This window comes from Paramisgurnus dabryanus, chromosome 11, assembly GCF_030506205.2.
Source record: "Paramisgurnus dabryanus chromosome 11, PD_genome_1.1, whole genome shotgun sequence".
In the NCBI taxonomy this organism is placed as follows: Eukaryota; Metazoa; Chordata; class Actinopteri; order Cypriniformes; family Cobitidae; genus Paramisgurnus; species Paramisgurnus dabryanus.
In genome coordinates, this window is record NC_133347.1 from 11,780,867 (window position 1) to 11,794,148 (window position 13,282).

Genomic DNA, 13,282 nt, shown 5'->3' on the forward strand with positions numbered 1-13,282 from the left:
TGTCATTGTGATGCAGCGGTTATGAAAACACAGATGGTATTAAGTTAATAAAAATCTTGAGTCTTCTTAGTCATTCATACCCGTATGGAATCAGTCACAGTCAAAATTGCCCCCCATAGTCTTATCCAGCAGCACTGAGACAAACACAGTAAGCATCATGGGGTTGTTCAATCCAAAATTTATTTTATTTTATTTTTTTAGAAATATCTCACATCAGTAATACTTGGTTTTGTCCAACTTTAAAAAGCATTACAATTACAGTTAATAATGAAATAACTAAATATAGTTTTTCCTGAATGTACACTTTATGGCTCGACAAAGTTCTCAAGGACCACTCAAGACTCTTTCAAATGCCTCCATTTTAAAAATCCAGCATGAAATCGATTGTGAATCACTTTGTTTTCATGTGCAGAAGATGCTTGAGAATTCTACCTCTTTCACCGAAAGAGTTTCGCGTGACATACCGAACAGTACGGCTTACCTCCCTGCTCCTTAAACACACCCTGACTGAGCTGTCGAAGGCAGAACGCACAAAGAAAGTGTTCGGGGTGAAACTTGCGGTCAAGAGCGGAGATGCAACGGCCGGTGATTGGTTCTGCACAGGTCCCACACAAAGTCCCCTGTCTAGAATGATAATGCAGAGAACAGAGGGGCCGACCGTTCAACTCCATAAAACAACCATCGGTAAACGGCTTCAAACAATCCTGAGGAGAAAGAGAGACCCATATGAATAAAAGATTACATTAGAATAACATCTCAATTGTACTGAGACTGCAATGAGATCAAATAGAGAGCAAATGGAAATATGCTAAAGTCTCCACTTTATTCAGGTTTTTCTCTTGTTTATCCTTTAAAGGAAACACCACCATTTTTCGATATTTTTCTATGTTCTTACCTCAACTTAGACAAATTAAAACATACCTATATTTTTCAATGCGTGCACTTCATCTTTACACAGCACATTGTGAATGTGCTGTGCATGTGTTAGCATTTAGCCTAGCCCCATTCATTCCTTAGGATCCAAACAGGGATGAATGTAGAAGCCACCAAACACTTCCATGTTTTACCTATTTAAAGACTGTTACATAAGTAGTTACACGAGAAAGTATGGTGGCACAAAATAAAACGTGGCGATTTTTTCTTCAACCTCGGCGCGCAGTAAAATCATCACTTCCCCTCTCACTGAGTTTGTTACTGAACCAGAGGTCGAAGTGCTGCAAATTAGGTGCTCTTCTTTAAGTGTTTAGTGGCTTCTAAATTCATCCCTATTTGGATCATAAGGAATGAATGGGGCTAGGCTAAATGCTAACACATTCACGACACCCTGTACAAAGATTAAAGATGCAGTGTGTAGATTTTAGCTGCATCTAGTGGTGAGATTGAGAATTGCAACCAACTTAGCTTAAAGAAGCTACAGTAGCCACCACAGAACAAACATGTCATTGTCTGAGATAACATGGTGATGAAATGCTCTCTGTAGAGCGTTCTGTCCGTTTACGGCTACTGTAAAACATGGCGGCGGAAAATGGCGACGTTCATGTGAGGGGACCCACGGTGTATGTAGAAAAAAACGGTTCATTCTGAGGTAATAAAAACATAATGGTTCATTATGTAAGGTCTTATACACTACTGATAATATGGTTATGTGTATTAATTGCATATCTGTTAAAATTTACACATTGCACCTTTAAGTGCACGCATTGAAAAAAAGATAGGTATGTATTAATTCGTCTAAGTTGAGCTAAGAACATAGTAAAATATTGAAAAACAGTTTTGTTTTCCTTTAAAGTCTGTGTGAAGTCATTTCAGATATTTTTTCTAAACATTATACATTTTAGAAATGTAATGCTGAAATACATAAAGGCTGTGAAGTTGAACTACACTAGTCAACATTTAAAGTACATCAAAACCTTTCCTAAAAGTTGTCTTAAAACCAATACCCGTTTTTGTCTTAGGACAACTTTGATAAACATATTTGTTCGACTTCAAATGTTGACTAGTGTGTAGTACCAAATTGAACTCCTTAAAACCATTTTTCCACATTTTTGTGTTTATTTGGAAGGGGTTAAAACAGTGGCTCGATGATGCACTGGAGCCACCGAGTATGGCCCCACCTCTAACATTTTTTTAACATTTTTTTAATAACGTTTTACTTTGAATGTCCCTAAATCCAAACTAAAAACTTGTCTTTTCTGGCAAAAAAACGCCTTTTCTGTGGGCTCTCCGCGTCTCTGGAACAGCCCTCCTTCCCATATTAAAGCCTTTAACTCGCAGGAATGTTTTAAATATTTACTAAAAACTCATCTCTATTCTGCTGCCTATAAATGCACAAAGTTGTAAAGTCTGAGTTAAGACTTGCCTCTGAGAGACCTGTTTTTAGTGTAATTGTCTATGTCTGATGCATTTTTTTCTCCTTTGGGTAATATGAAAGTGGAAAGCACTTTGGTCAACAACTGTTGTTTAAATGTGCTATATAAATAAATGTTGTTAAATTTCACAAGATTTTGTCCATAGCTATATCCTTTCCAGCCACAACTCAGCTTGTAGCTGTATTTTAAAGTTAAGAGAGATGTCAGCTTTTCTGCGAGTGGGCGTGGTTTCAGCGCTGACAGCGGACACGCCCCCAGCGTTTGAGACCAGAGAATGCTGCTATTTTTCCCAGATTCTAATAACTTATTTTATTTTCTTGGCATTTTTTATCATTCATATTTGGCTGGGTGGTTAATAGCAAATTTTTGGTGGTGTGACAAACTCAGAACACATTTAAAATCACATTACACGGACTTTAAAGTTATAAAAATCACAATGTTTCACATATTTCTCATCAAATTCCGTAAAGAGCTAAGACTAACTGTATCAATTCATTTTTATTTTTCCGAAGGGATTTAAGACTAAACATTTGAGAAGCTAATACTGTACTTAAAAAGTAATATGAGACCTCTATTAAGTCTTCTGAACTATGTAATAGCTTCCCCCTGGCTAAAGACAGTAAGAGGTATGAATAAGAAAGAAGCAACATTTAACTTTTAGCGTGATAGTAATTCACCTTTGAACCTCACCACAACAGAACAGACTGACTGACTCCAAAATCCTTATTTATAAGCAGTGAATCAGATGATTGTATTGCATTCCAGTCTTCCACTAACTCACTCACCACACAGACAAAGCAGTCGGGGTGCCAGGTTCCATTGGCTGCAGACAGATAGTTCTCCTTCACTGGTTCTCCACAGCCAGAGCATTTGGGTGCAAAGAGGCGGTAGAAATCCCTGGGGCAATATGGTTTGCCGTCTTTTTCCATATACCCTGGCAAGACAAATCCATTCATTACAAATGCTAAAACGACAAGCAAAGTCCAACAAAATGTAGCCTGTGTGTGGTGACGGGATCCACTGTGTTATGTTGTTTGTAATATGCAACCAGCTAGCTGTCATACCTTCAGGTCCAAATACATCTCCACAGTGGTTGCAGAAGAAATGTTCTGGATGCCATGTTTGATCCATCGCTGTTAAAATGTTCTGAGCAAAACAAACATAATTATTATCTGCTTTACTGAATAAATATTTATAATGACAGAATTGCAAATGCCAGACAGCAGTATTCTCGAGAGGGTTTTGTGGTATTGTGCTGTATTTAATGCTTATTATATTACATAAATACAGGCTATTTAATGAAGTATTTGTTTCTTGCATTATTAGTCACATATTCTCAATATATTGAGAAAAATCTTGCATTGTGAATATAAAGACAGGTCACCTGTGTAATAGGACCCTTGCAGTAACCACATCGAGGGGAGAAGAGGTTTTGGTAATCCTTTTCACAGTATGGCTGGCCATCTCTCTCAAAGTAACCAGACGTGCCAAACTCTTCCTTGCACACCATACACACAAAGTGTTCAGGGTGCCACACCTGACCCAAAGCTGTAATAACCTGCATCAAAATAATACATTTACTACAGAGATGTAGCAAATTTGGGACACAGGATTTAAAAAAAACATCTGTCTGTATATATTTTGATGGTACCTTTCCTGCAATGCACTTGCCACATGAAGCACAGTGGCCTTTGGCAGCCGTGCGGACCCCCATTTTCTCCATGTCTGAGCTAAGAGAGCCCAGCAAGTCATCTATAGCATCCACACCCTTGGATAATGTTCTAGATAGATGTTGATGCTGTGGTTTCTTAGCATCTGTAGTTTCCTCTGCTTGTTTCCCACCGCTTTCTGTAGTTACCGCCGGATTTCTGTCCTTTATTGACTTGCGAGCGATTGGAGGTGGGTTTGATGAGGGTATTTGTTCTGGAAGCTAAAAAAATACATGTGTGTGATAATAACAAATATGTTTAAACTTATTTTTATGAACAAAGTTTTTTTTTAAAAAGCCTACACTTTCAGAAATAATGCCGTGACTGGGATGGTGCCCTTTATAAGGGTCCTAAAATGTACCTTTTAGGTACAGATGTGTACCTTTGTGCACAAAGGTGTACTTTTTAAAAGGGGAAGAGCATACATTTTTTCTGAGAGTGTAGGAATTGTATGAATGAATGATTTTGTGCCCAAGCTGCCCTCTACAGTTGCTACTTGTTAACTGCAACTGTGCAAAAATGTAATTGGCTGGAGCAGGAACAGGTCAAAAACTGATGTCATCTGTTTCTCACTTACCTCGAGGTCTAAACACAAAAGCTTGCTCATGAGGGAGTCTAACTCTCGTGTGGCTGTGTTGGGACTCATCACTTCTGCATCCCCATGGATTGGAGGCACACTAGAAAAATATTTTTCTATTTAGTATTCACCTAAAAACCAGCATGCATGCAAATATGTGACACTGTCTGTGAAATCCAAGCTAACGTCTCATAATTATAATTATAGTGATAATAGGAGCATCAACTTTGTCAGAAAAAAATGGTCAAAATATATACCCCAGCTGTCACTTGGGCTGGACAGCAATTGAAACTAAAGAGTTGAAGTACATATTGGTACCTTACTTAGTATAAAGATACTAAGGTTATTTAATAAAGATATTAAGGTTATTTTTACAGAATGTTCTTTACATTATGTAGGATGATTTTAAAGGTGCAGTGTGTAACTTTTAGTTATCTAATGACAGAAATGCAATCTAATATACATAACTATATTATCCAAGTGTATAAAGATCTTGCATAATGAACTGTTATTTGGTTATTACCTTAGAATGAGCCGTTTTTATCTGCATACACCACGGGTCCCATACATGAAAGTCACCATTTTGTGCCACCATGTTTTTTACAGTAGCCCTAAACGGACAAACTGCTTTACAGAACTACACTCATACTGAGAAACTCATATTACAAAAAATCTCACTGCTAGATGCCACTAAAATCTACACACTGCACCTTTAAATAGAATTTAGTAAATCACAAAAAAATGACACAGCTGGGTTTTACAGGCAGGGTCACATATGTTCAGATCTATACAGGGTACAGATTTATATTCTTTATTTTTGCAAAAAGGTGTCTGTACCTGTAGGAATAATTATCAAATGCCTTTCCCGGTCCAGAAACAAGACCCGAGGTCTGTGACAACAGAATTACAAAAGATCATATTTTCTCAGCATATAAAACATAAATGCTTTTGGTTTCTTAATTTAACAAATGTACCTGTTCATGTTTAGTTGTAATGTCCGTTTTAACTAAAGTTCCAGGTGCAAGAGTTTTGGCTGGAATAGTTGGAGTCTGTGAAGTGGCCTGGGCCAACTCTTCCAAAAGCATGTCTGTCCAACCATAACAACACATGACACCCGTTAGATCTGTGACATGGTGTATAGCCTGATATGATATTACACAACAATTTTTTTTAACATTTAAATCACTTTTAAATGTTATTTAGGTTAATGATACACGAATCAATGTATTACAAATGCACCAACAGACAAAAAAGTTGCACTAAAGGAAACAGGGTTACAGTATGTTGTAGTAGTAGGTGTGGTATAACTATAAGGTGAAGCCACTGCAGCAATCAATGTCATTTCCTGAGGAAGTGAAAAAGCAAGTTGCATCTGTTATTGCAACGGATGTAGAAAACAGAACATGATATATAAACACAAAAAGGTCAATCTTTGAAAGCACATATTTTTGCTGACCGTCAATTAGGCTAATATAGACGGGTGGTCTGACTCACATGTGTCAGATGATTAATAAAAATACAAGCGCATTCAAGTTCTAAGACATTTTTTAATGTTATTAATAACACTTAATACAGGAAAATGTAATTTAATTATTTATCCTCATCTAATTATTTCAAATTGTGTGTGTGCTGTTTTTTTACTTTTCACCTATTTTTAAAAGGCATCAGTTTCAGAAAATGCTGAGGTAATTTGTTCTAACCATATGGACTTAAACACACTAACATTGGTTAATGTGTCACATCCTGACAGGCAGGGTTAATGCAATGGCCACACTGAAAGACCTGGCGTGTTTAGAAGCATGTTTTTTTTATTTGTATGTATGTCAGTGAATATCTCACACAACAATTCTCATACCACACACACACACACACACACACACACACACACCCCTGCATGCACACACATTCTGGTTTCCATGTTTAGTGGGGACATTCCATTGACGTTATGCATTTTATACTGTGCAAACTGTATATTCTATTCTGTTTATTCTATTCCCCTAGCCAGTTCCTAACCCCAACCATCACAGAAACCCTTCCCCTACTTCACATTTAAAATACATAATTTTGTTTGATTTATAAGCTTGTTTCCTCATGGGGACATCAAAATGTCCCCACAAGGTCAAAAAAATATAAGTATTCCTATCTTTGTGGGGACAATTGGTCCCCACAACGTGATAATTAGCGTGAACACACACACACACACACACACACCTGTTTGCATAACTTTGTATGTAATATTTAAAGATTCTACAGAGATGTTTGGTCAAATCAAAATGTAAAAAATACACTCAAAGGATCAAGAGAAGAGAAGAATCTCAGTCTTTAGATTTAAAAACATGTCTAGAGACACTATGTGGCGGTTTCCCGGACAGAGTTTAGGTTAATCCAGGACTATAGGCCTTATTTATATTAGGTCTTTAAAGAAGTTTTCACAAACATACCTTACAAAAAACACTACATGTGTGCATCTTGAGATAAAACAATGTCACCGATATATGTTAAAATGTGTCAGGACATGGTGTTTTTAAATCAAACATGCATTTTAGTCTTGGAGCCCTGTCCAGGAAACCGCCCCTACATAGATTAAGATTTAATTTTATATTTAAAGGGATAGTTCACAAAAAAAATAAAATTCTGTCATCATTTTCTCATTGACTTCCATAGTAGGAAAAACATATAGGCTGGAATTAAATGGGTACCGTCAACTGTGTGTTTCCTTTAATGTTAGAATGACACAAAATGCTGAACAACTCACCAAGATCATCCATGCTGGTTTATATAGAGATGAGAGTCGAGCAGTGCTGTGCGTTCCTGAACATGAACATGTGTCTGAGAGACTTTACACAAGCAGCTGTGGGCTGAGCCACATATGAAACTGATGTTGCTTCCTTTTTGTGCTCTCATTACATTTGGGTGTTCCTTGCCATTTTAGTTGGTTGAGATTAGTTCTATTATTGGTTTTAGTAATAATAGTGTAATATTTTTATTGTTATTACAAAACAAATATTGTATTTACAGTTCATTTGCCAATAAGAGTCAATTTATCGCACAGACGCACACATAATTAAAAATGTAATTTGAAGGTAAATGGGAAAGTAAAACAGGCTTACTACAATGTAGTTTTTACATTGAAGAACAGTTATTTAAAAGTTACTGTACTGAACACCAGCACAACTTTCTTAAACATTTATAACACTGTCCTAATCATATATGGTGCTTAAAACAATAAAAAATACAATAAAAAATAAATTGGAGGATTAGGTCACACCTAAACAGTCTGAATGGCATTGCATTAGATCCAAAATACCAATTTGCAATTAAAAAAAAAAAAAAAAAATTAACTTTTTATTGGAACTAACTTTACTTTTAACTAGTCACTTTTGTTTAAATGTGTCAAATTGTTTTCCATTTAATTCATTAAACACATACTGCCCAGTATGTGCACAAAAAGAGTAATGCAGGAATACAGTAGTTCACAATCACCACAAGTTCAACAGGTGCCACTGTAAAATGATATTACACAGACTACATTACCCATAAATCCCAGCAATGCCGTGAAGAATTATGGGACGATACACTTCCGATTTATTTTTTGCCTCAGTTAAGAGATTACCCTTGAAGTAAATATTTTCTCGGTGGATGATTTCAGACAGTATTCTTATTTTTATTTGTGTCGAAACGCATCACGTTGCCTACATCGTTTACATTTGTCGCGCACAGTCATCGATTAACTGCAACGGCATCCCCTTAAAAGGGCAACGGTTTTTGGGCGTGGACCCCGCAAACACAAGCAAACTGAATCATAGTGAAGGTCTGACAATATTTTCCTGTTTATTCTGTTACCTTTACTTTATTAATATCCGAATACGTCGGACAGTTGCTTATTATTGCGTATATTTAATTACATTAAGGCCTGGTAAGGGCATATGCTACTTACTCTAGTTATTTTTAGACTAATGTATTTGCACATTTATTGTTTTTATTGGTATTATATACAGCAATGTACTACTTATTTGACGGAAATTATAGTTACAATGCTACACATTTTCACTGCTGTTAAAGCTTTAATTAATTATTTAAGATAATTATAAAAAAAACAAGTATTTAAAAACTTATAATAAAAATAAAGCATTGTGTCAGTTCTACAGTATTTGATTGGGTAAAAATTGTGAGTGAGTGGGGTCTTTAGATGTTGTGCACAGAAGGGGGTTGGGGTCAATAGATTGAGATCCACTGGTCTACTTGTGACCCAGCCTGGCAAGTTATTCTTCAGCTAGTTTAGCTGGTCGACCAGTTTACCTCCCATCTTGACCCAGCTCACTTTAGAAGGATTGACACGATTTGTCATTTTCTCTGCTAAACTCTCTGCTTATCAAAACCCTTGTAATCTCTTTCCACCTCCAGTGCAATTTGATTGACAGCTGTCAGCGTGATGTCATTCTCCAAAAACACTCTTCAAAGTCAACGGCGCAGGGAGCTGGACGCCCGCAGGAGTAAGTCGCGCATACGGCTGGGCTCGTGCCTGCAGAGCTGGGTTCAGCTCAAGGAGGAACTGGGTTTCTCTCTGCACTCAGAGCTCGCCCAGCATCTGCTGGAGAGGTATAATAAAGTCATCCTGTACTGCCAAAAGATAAAGTTACCCATAGACCCACTAGAGATGACAGTTCATTGGATGGGCAATGCAGAATTACATCTGCAGTTGTTGTTTCTGGCTTTGAAGCTGAGAATTAAATCTTTCCATTTGTTCTGATCCAGTTCCAGATCATACAGGGAAAAGACAGGAATTATGAGTGAGCTTTAGAGGGAATGTAGACAGAAAACAAAGACGATGGTTTAAGCAGTTTTGGGCAACAGCCAAGCCTTTTGGTGATGTGAACGTTGTAGATAATTTGTGGTCTAACTGACAGTTATGTGTGCTCTCTGTTTTGCAGCTACTTCTCAAGAATTTGTATGAAGTGCTCAGGTAAACATGAGATTATGGGTGGTTTCAGTATTTTCAGTATTTCAGTTGTTTTGGTATTGTAAATCTGAAATGTGTAATAGCCTAAATGAATCACATTTAACCCCTTGAGATATTAATGTGGTTGTGGCATCTGTAGGTAACAAGAAAACAGATGTTCCAAGACGTTTGTTGACTACAGTGGAGTCTTTGCAGGAACTTATTTTGTTGGTCCACAACCATGGACAGAAATGCCCCCTTCCACCTATCCTGCACCCCAGTAGTGGCCATGAAACAGAAAAAAGAGCTGTTGAATCTGAGTCCAAGAACTCCTATCATTTGTCTGAGGTGGACATACGTCTCAAATACACTTGTGATAACGACCATCATCTTTTGTGGTCTCCTGCCGGAAGGCAGTCTGAGATGGAGGAAATCAAATCTAAAAATGAGGGAGATGGGAATAGTGGAGATGTGACCCCCGCTAGTCCAAAAAGACTCCGACAGCGAAGTAGAAAGCAGTTGATAGAGCCAGTCATAGTGAGGCAAGAGTTGGTGACTCAAGTTACAACCAGTCAACGACAGGGAGGAACATCTGGCGTTACCCTAAACGAACTAGAGGAGAAATCGGAGAAAGTTAAAGCAGGGTCTGAGCTTTGTAGAGATGACAAGAATGCAGGTGAGTAAGATCAAAATTAAGAATTGACTCTAAGAACTTGTTGTATTCAAGGACTAACTACTATCTTGTGAAAAGGTGTTACAGTGACTGAGACTGCACAGGATGCTGTCCCACAGGAAGGAAGTGATGTAACAGATGTCTTTCTGTTTCATCCAAAGCCTAAGTACATATCTCTGCATGTTTTGTTGTACAGTTTGTTTACTTAGTTTAGTATAATCATGGTTCATAGTTTTGGGCCGTTCTGTCAATCATTCTCTGGTGCGCAGAAAATGATGAGATGCCTGTATTGGATCCTAAAAGGGTTTGGAGTGCAAACCAAAGCCTTTTAAAACTTTTTTTTGCCTTTGCACTGAATTACTAAACACAAAATAGGTTTCTGAATTAATATAACCAAGTCTCCTAGTGATGGTGATGATGATGCTGCAGTGCTGAATTTAACCAAAAGAGGGACCCAGAGGAGAGTAGATGCCACCAATAACATTAAAATAAAGGCAGGAGTTCTTAAAAACAACAGGTAATATCCCTGTTAAGAACATAGCTTCATAAGTTTATCCATAAAGATTTTCAATAAATTTAACACATTTCTCTACCACATTTTTTCTTCAGCCTCCAGTCTTTAAAAGATGACATGTCTCAGATCAGTGGCAGGAAGAAAAGGTTTGCTCTTTAATAATAAGGTATATTAAAATTGTGTTAATGTTTCTAGAATTTATATGGTGCCCGTCTTTGTTTTTTTTTAATACAAGTCTTTATTTTCATGTTATGTGATACTGATGTTTGTAATTGCAGGAAAATAACACAGAAAGTCATTTTGCCTTGTGAGTTTGAGGGCTGCGATAAGATTTTCTCCAGTCGGCAATATCTAAATGTGAGTGCTGAGTAAATCCCGTGTTCACACCGCATGACATGTTCATTAATCTTGTGAAAGAAAAGGCCTGCGCTGTCCATTATTCATTGTGAGAGTAAAAACAGTAGCCAGTACATCTCATAAACTGTTCCTCTTCTCAGCATCACGTCAAGTACCAGCACCTCCAGCAGAAGACATTCACCTGTTCGCACCCCACCTGCAACAAGTCATTTAACTTTAAAAAGCACCTAAAAGAACACGAGAAGCTTCACAGCAGTGAGTGTTAAATTGATTTGCAATCCAGTCATTGCCAGAAATAAACTGAGTGTTAGTTGTGTCATATTTTGTGTATCTTATGTGACACTCCATCCTCCTGTGAAAAGACAAAAGTGTATTCATATTAAAATGTTAAGATTGTAAATAATATTAGAATTTAACCACTTGATAAGTAAATAATAGGGATAAGTGATATCTTTTATGTAATGTTGTTCGGTGTGACGTGTAAAGTTTTGTATGGTTCTTTGTGTCTTGTGAGATCAGAGAGACTATATCTGTGAGTTCTGTGCCCGGGCGTTTCGAACCAGCAGTAACCTGATCATTCATCGGAGAATACACACTGGAGAGAAACCACTGCAGTATGAGTTTCAATGCGCACACACACACACACACTGCCCTTTGTTTATGTGCATTGGGCCTTTAGTTTTTTACCCAAGCATACATAACTAATTTTTGCATGAACATCATATTACTGTTTAACACAATGTCTACTGTTTATATTTTTTCAGCCTCATGTGACTAACAATCAGACCTAGATCTTGTTTGCTGACCATTTTAAGCATATTTCAATAAAAACAAGCACTTTCTTAATTTGGAAAGCACAAATGTTATTGGTTGGATTTTAAGCAACTTTCTTAAAGGCGGGGTGCATGATCTCTGAAAGCTAATGTTGATATTTGAAATCACCTAAAGAAACACACCCCTACCCCAATAGAATCTGGACCTTCTTTTGATAGACCCGCCCCACACATACACAACCCAGGCAACAATGTCGATTAGTAGACATACTCCTCCTTACTGTTGATTGACTACAAGTGTTTTTTGGTACTCAACCCGACTCCCTTTTCCAAAGTGTTTTTCAAAAATCATGCACCCCGCCTTTAAGTATTAGCATGCATAAGATTGTCCATCTGCAATTTTTGGGTACTGCATTAATAGATGTACAGACAACTTAGTGTAGTTTCAATTTCATATAAAACTACCCCTAATAGGCTTGTAAAATCAAAACAATTATTGTTGGTCACTTTACATTTGGCCATCTTTACGAACGTGATTGCTTCTGGGCCAGAATAAAAATTTTCAACTCATTTGTCTCTTTCTCTCTCTTTCAGGTGTGAGGTGTGTGGATTTACCTGTCGACAAAAAGCCTCTTTAAACTGGCACATGCGGAAGCATAATGCTGAGAGCACTTATCAGTTCCCCTGTGAGATCTGTGGTCGTCGCTTTGAAAAAAGAGACAATGTGACAGCTCACCGCAGCAAGAGCCACCCGGACCATAATACACCCAACTTAGAAACGTGCTTGTCTTCATCAGATGCTGCTGCCATAGATCAAAGTACACTAGTATAACATTTGTGCTGTTTTTGAAACAATATGTCCATACTTATCCTACAAACACAAGTTTACAGTATTACAACTGAGTAATTGTCAATGCTTAAAGCCCCATGAGACTGACTCTCTATGGGTTTTTTAACCTGTGTGATGTGTTGATGTCAGACAGAGGCTGGACTTCTGTAAAGATGACCTGAATTGAATGTTTGTGGAACCTAAACGTGAATACACTGTAAATCTTTATTTGTACATTTTGTGAATAAACGTAATATTTAGATTTGGTTTATTGTATTAAATCGACTATAAAGAAAATACATCAAATTAACTAAAGACAATAAAGTAGTTTGTATATTATTTATTATAATGCTTAATCTTTGTGATGATTTGGATAGCGGGATATTAGACCATAAAGAGTTTGCATCCATAACAAATAATAGTCGAACTCAAAGAGTTCCCGCCTTTTATAAAGTCTTGTGTTGACTGACAAACGGTATATCCAATCATTAAAAGGGGCGTTACCTGTTGTACAGCGCCGTTATCCCATTGGCTCGGTTATT

At 37.2% G+C, this 13,282-nt stretch overlaps 2 protein-coding genes across 3 annotated transcripts; one reads left to right on the forward strand and one right to left on the reverse strand.

The window, feature by feature from the left end:
* Positions 1 to 212: 212 nt before the first annotated feature.
* lpxn (leupaxin) lies at positions 213 to 7,546 on the reverse strand. 2 transcript variants are annotated; one of them, XM_065246769.1, is made up of 10 exons: positions 7,411 to 7,494; positions 5,934 to 6,000; positions 5,630 to 5,742; positions 5,493 to 5,545; positions 4,656 to 4,755; positions 4,021 to 4,299; positions 3,754 to 3,927; positions 3,434 to 3,515; positions 3,155 to 3,303; positions 213 to 704 (listed from the first exon to the last, which is right to left on the reverse strand). In XM_065246769.1, the coding sequence occupies exons 1-10, from the start codon at positions 7,417 to 7,419 to the stop codon at positions 438 to 440; spliced, it is 1,293 nt and encodes a 430-aa protein (XP_065102841.1). In that variant the 5' UTR covers positions 7,420 to 7,494; the 3' UTR covers positions 213 to 437. The 2 variants fall into 2 exon arrangements, with proteins under 2 accessions (XP_065102841.1, XP_065102842.1); XM_065246770.1 differs by lacking the exon at positions 5,934 to 6,000 and having other exon boundaries at positions 7,411 to 7,546.
* A 674-nt stretch (positions 7,547 to 8,220) lies between these two features.
* Positions 8,221 to 13,002, forward strand: znf692 (zinc finger protein 692). The gene is made up of 11 exons (XM_065248022.1): positions 8,221 to 8,466; positions 9,060 to 9,254; positions 9,587 to 9,618; positions 9,755 to 10,270; positions 10,346 to 10,475; positions 10,656 to 10,784; positions 10,877 to 10,927; positions 11,060 to 11,138; positions 11,279 to 11,393; positions 11,653 to 11,752; positions 12,506 to 13,002. The coding sequence occupies exons 2-11, from the start codon at positions 9,088 to 9,090 to the stop codon at positions 12,741 to 12,743; spliced, it is 1,557 nt and encodes a 518-aa protein (XP_065104094.1). The 5' UTR covers positions 8,221 to 8,466; positions 9,060 to 9,087; the 3' UTR covers positions 12,744 to 13,002.
* Positions 13,003 to 13,282: the final 280 nt, after the last annotated feature.